We start from the raw sequence: 4,736 nt of genomic DNA on the forward strand, positions 1-4,736 counted from the left end.
AGGTGGCAGGACCCCCCAGCCCACTCAGACTCCAGAGGAAGAGGACCCCCAGGCAGGCCTGCTAGGATGTTCTCACAGGCACAAAGTTCCGAGTCTGGTGGGTGGCTTCCCCACGTTCAATGCTTCTTCCGTGGGTGATGTTTCTGATGGCGAATGAGACATGAGCTATAGGCAAAGGTCTTTCCACACTCCTTACATCTGTATGGCTTCTCTCCAGTATGGGTTTTCTGATGTTTCAGGAGATTGGAACTGCAGTTAAAGGCTTTGCCACACTCACTACATTTAAAGGGCTTTTCTCTGGGGTGAATCCTCCAGTGCTTTGTCACGTCAGAGCTGTGCCTGAATATCTTCCTGCACTGGGCACACTGGAAGGGCTTCTCTCCAGTGTGGACTCTGGTGACGAACATGATCCGTCTTGTGCTTAAAGATGCGCCCACATTCGCTACATTCGTAGGGCTTCTTCCTCTGGAAGGGAGTACACATGGGAACTCCTTCAAAGTCATCTTTAAATGAAGCATCAAAGGCCTCAAACATGTGCTCCTCATTCTCAGGACTGAGGCGGGCTTCCTTCCTGTGCTTTTGGGCCAAAGTGGGGCTCTGGTTTGGCTGTTCTTTCCCAGATGCCTTCTCTTCCTTGGCAGTGTCCTTCTGCATGTGCACTTCTGCCTCTGGGGTCCGGGTCTTATTTTTCTTGCCTGTGGGCTTCTCTATCCTTGTTTCCAGGGTAGAGGAAGGCCCCCTGGAAGCTGGCAAGGGTCAAGGAGAATGGCCAGGGGCAAAATCCTCCAGCCTACAAATTCCCTTGTAAATTCACTTCTTCAGAAAGGACTTTATTTTTCCAAGCTTGGAACTGAAGTTCTGGAACAGAAGAGTGCCAGCAACTCTTCTGAGGCTGGAGAGAAACAAGACCATGAACTGTTAGATTAAGTGAATGTCTGGGAGGAACTGAGTTACAAAGTGACAGATGGGCAGGGAAAGGGTGGCAGAGGCATGCAGACATGGCCCTCTTCCTTTCTTGCTGGTGTATGCCACCCGGACATCTCGTAAGTTTCAGGCTGGACATGACCAAAGAATTGATTTCCTAGAACACCCCCACCCCAATCTCACTCTTCCCAGTTTTCCTCATCTGGGTAAATGTCATCATTTACTTAGTTGGTCACCAAGGAATTTTTTTTTTTTATGTATTTCTTTGGCTCTGCCAGGTCTTAGTTGTGGCATGTAGGATCTAGCTCCCTAAGCAGGGATTGAACCCGGGCCCCCTGCATTGGGAAGGTGGCATTGTAGCCACTGGACCACCAGGGAAGTCCCTAACCAAAGAATTCTTATTCCTCTGCCAGGGGTGGCATCTCCACACCTGCATCCAGCAGGATTCATGTGCACCATGGACCAATAACTGCTGTGTGGCCCCCAATTGTGGAGTTTCCCTGCCCTTTATTTGCTCCTTCTCCACTTCTTGTATTTGGGACCAGACTACGTGCTTCTAGAGCTACAGGCCATGAGAGCCACCTGCGACTCTCACAGAAGGTATCGCCCATCAGTTCAGTTCAGTGCAGTCGCTCAGTCGTGTCTAACTGTTTGCAACTCCATGAACCACAGCACACCAGGCCTCCCTGTCCATCACCAACTGCTGGAGTCTACCCAAACCCATGTCCATTGAGTTGGTGATGCCATCCAACCATCTCATCCTCTGTTGTCCCCTTCTCCTTCTGCCCTCAATCTTTCCCAGCATAAGGGTCTTTTCAAATGAGTCAGCTCTTCACATCAGGTGGCCGAAGTATTGGAGTTTCAGTCCTTTCAATGAACACCCAGGACTGATCTCCTTTAGGATGGACTAGTTGGATCTCCTTGCAGTCCAAGGGACTCTCAAGAGTCTTCTCCAACACTACAGTTCAAAAGCATCAATTTTTGGCGCTCAGCTTTCTTTATAGTCCAACTCTCACATCTATACATGACCACTGGAAAAACCATAGTCTTGACTAGATGGACCTTTGTTGACAAAGTAACGTCTCTGCTTTTTAATATGCTCTCTAGGTTGGTCATAACTTTCCTTCCAAGGAGTAAGCGTCTTTTAATTTCATGGCTGCAATCACCATCTGCAGTGATTTTGGAGCCCCCCAAAATAAAGTCAGCCATTGTTTCCCCATCTATTTGCCATGAAGGGATGGGATCAGATGCCATGAACTTAGTTTTCTGAGTGTTGAGCTTTAAGCCCACTTTTTCACTCTCCTCTTTCACTTTCATCAAGAGGCTCTTTAGTTCTTCACTTTCTGCCATAAGGGTGGTATCACCCGCATATATGAGGTTATTGCTATTTCTCCTGGCAATCTTGATTCCAGCTTGTGCTTCCTCTAACTGCCCATCACCTGTATAAAACTCGCTCCCACCCTCACCCTGGCCCTCCTGAGTCCTCCATCAGCCAGTGAATCCCATCACATCCCTGCCAAATCCCCCGTGGTTCCCCTCACACTGCTGCCCTGCCCCTTCCCAAGCACCCTTAGGTTCACCACACATTCCCAGTCCTTCCTGCCTCAGCACCTGGCTGCCCACAAACAGGTCCTGAGAACTGGTGCTGGCCCCTCACTCACTAAGAGCTCTGCTCTGAGGGTTCTTCTCAGAGAAGCCTCCCTGACCTCATGCCCTGTCTCCTTACCAGGCTTTCATTCTCCTTGTGGCCTTAACTGGAGCTGACTGTCCACTGAGGGCCAAAGCCCCAGGGAACCATCCGCTAGGCTCTTGAGTGCATTATCTAAAAAATTTGACAGTCTCTGTCCCTAATTCCATCTAAAAGCATTCTAATATCACCACAAAATTCAAACAGAAATCAGTCAGTCCCAGTGACAGATCAGGCCCAGGTACCCGTAGAAGCATTACCAGCATGGCTCATGTTTCATTGGTTAAGAAGCTTCACCTATTCCTTTTCTGTATTATTTCTGAGCTTCCTTAACCTGTCTCTTCCCTCAGTGCTAACAAATGGACTTCTAGGATAAAGCTTGACAAACTTGAGGCTCTTTAACCACAGGCCAAAGAAGTCTTCATAAGATAGGAGAAAGCACTTTCCCAAGAAAGCAGATCCTGTTCTGAGTCCTTGAGTCACCCTTGAGAGACCTCCCATGGCCTGTGCGGTCACCTGATCTCCTGGGAGGTCCACATTCTGCCAAGCTGTCTCACCCCAAAATGTGGTGCTCTAGATGGTAACATTTCAAGTGAAGTATGTTTTGAGGGATAAATCCTTTGCATTTCCTTTAAATCAAAGCAGATACTAAGTCTTCATCCACTCTCCCGTGCACAGAGGCAACACATAAAATGAATGGACAGTTTTCCCATCTTGACAAGAGTTTGAGAGTCTGGTTTCTTCTAAATGAAAATGTTTACATACACTTGACTCAGATTCAGGCCAGTGTCACTCTCTGAAGGCTCTCTTGGAGTTGCTTCTGGGAGGAGGGTGTTCTTAGCATTAGGTGGGAGCCAGAACTGAGGATGGCAGAAGGTCATCTAGGCTGAGGGAAGCATACAAATATGGGGGCATCTCTGCTGGGGAGGCAGGTAGAACTAAGGCAGAGGATCAGAGCCCCAGTCAGCCAGGCTGCAGTTTGAGCTGAGGTCTAGTTTCAGTAGGAAACAGATGAAAACCAAGACCAATAGGAAAGTGCCATCAACCCTCTAGCCCATGGCTCTCCAGGGCAGATGTAAACTCATCTTGGCTCTATGCTGACCCACTCGATGGAGAGGAGTGGTCCTTGGACCCACTGAGCCTGACATCTGCTGGCTGGGCTCCAAGGACTGTTCTTGTCACTCCATCCGTGGCTTGTCACTGACGTGCAGTCTCATGATGAGCTGAGGGCAAGGATCCTTCTTTTTCATTCTGGAATCCCTAATTACTTGGCTGGAGACTGCACATTCTGCTGCTCCCAAAACATTCTACATCATCATTATGTCGGCCTAACTCAAACAGGTGCTTAATGGCAGAGACTGGACATATTCACTTCTCTAAGCCCTGTGCACACCAAGCAATAAAATAATTGTTAGAAGTGGAACCGATCTGAGGTCATTGTTTTGGTCTTCTCATTTCACAGATCTGTAGGCCTGGTAACTGCTATAGCCACGCAGGAAACGCAATCTACCTTGCCAGAGCAGACCACAGCCCTGACCTAAAGGTACGTGCTCTGTCACTTCAGTGTAGCTCCTTCACTCTCTGGGCCAGGCCGCCTGTAACATGAAACTTTAGGTATCTAGCTGCAGCAGGACTCCCTGGTAACCTCATTCGCCCTCAGAAGCCAGGGTCTCAGTGAGAGATGGGATTACTAGTGGGTTTTGAGATCCAAGGGCAAACATGCACCCAAGCAGTGTGCAGGCCCTGGGCCTGTCAGAAGGCCCGCAGCGGTGTCGAAGCCGAGAAGAGGGGCCCTGACAGCCTCGCCAGCCGCGGGTGCAGGGCCGAGGTCTCCTTCACCTCGATTCGCACGGAGTTGGTCCTTGCGCACCTCGCCCTTGTCCTCGCGGAACCAGGGAGCCGAGAGCGCGGTGGCCGATGCCCTGGGTGGGGAGTCCACACGACGCCAGAGGGACCCAGTGAGTTCCCGCATGGAGATGGGGGCGGGTGCGCTCCTCGCAGGGTCCCTGGGCTGGAAGGGACGCGTCCTCACCAAGGCGAGCCGCACCCCCAGGTGCCAGCAACAAGCACCAGGAATCTTCTCAGTCGAGCAGCCGCGCCTCTGCGCCGGCCGGAAAGGCCCGCA

The 4,736-nt window shown here is 50.5% G+C and overlaps 1 protein-coding gene across 1 annotated transcript; it reads right to left on the reverse strand.

Annotated features, from left to right (window-relative positions):
• Positions 1-12: 12 nt before the first annotated feature.
• Positions 13-4,583, reverse strand: ZFP41 (ZFP41 zinc finger protein). The gene is given in 3 exon segments (XM_010836823.1): positions 13-396; positions 398-746; positions 4,451-4,583. Coding segments are annotated over 3 exon segments (762 nt in total). The 3' UTR covers positions 13-116.
• Positions 4,584-4,736: the final 153 nt, after the last annotated feature.

Source organism: Bison bison, unplaced genomic scaffold (genome assembly GCF_000754665.1).
Source record: "Bison bison bison isolate TAMUID 2011002044 unplaced genomic scaffold, Bison_UMD1.0 scf7180017845702, whole genome shotgun sequence".
NCBI classification, from domain to species: domain Eukaryota; kingdom Metazoa; phylum Chordata; class Mammalia; order Artiodactyla; family Bovidae; genus Bison; species Bison bison.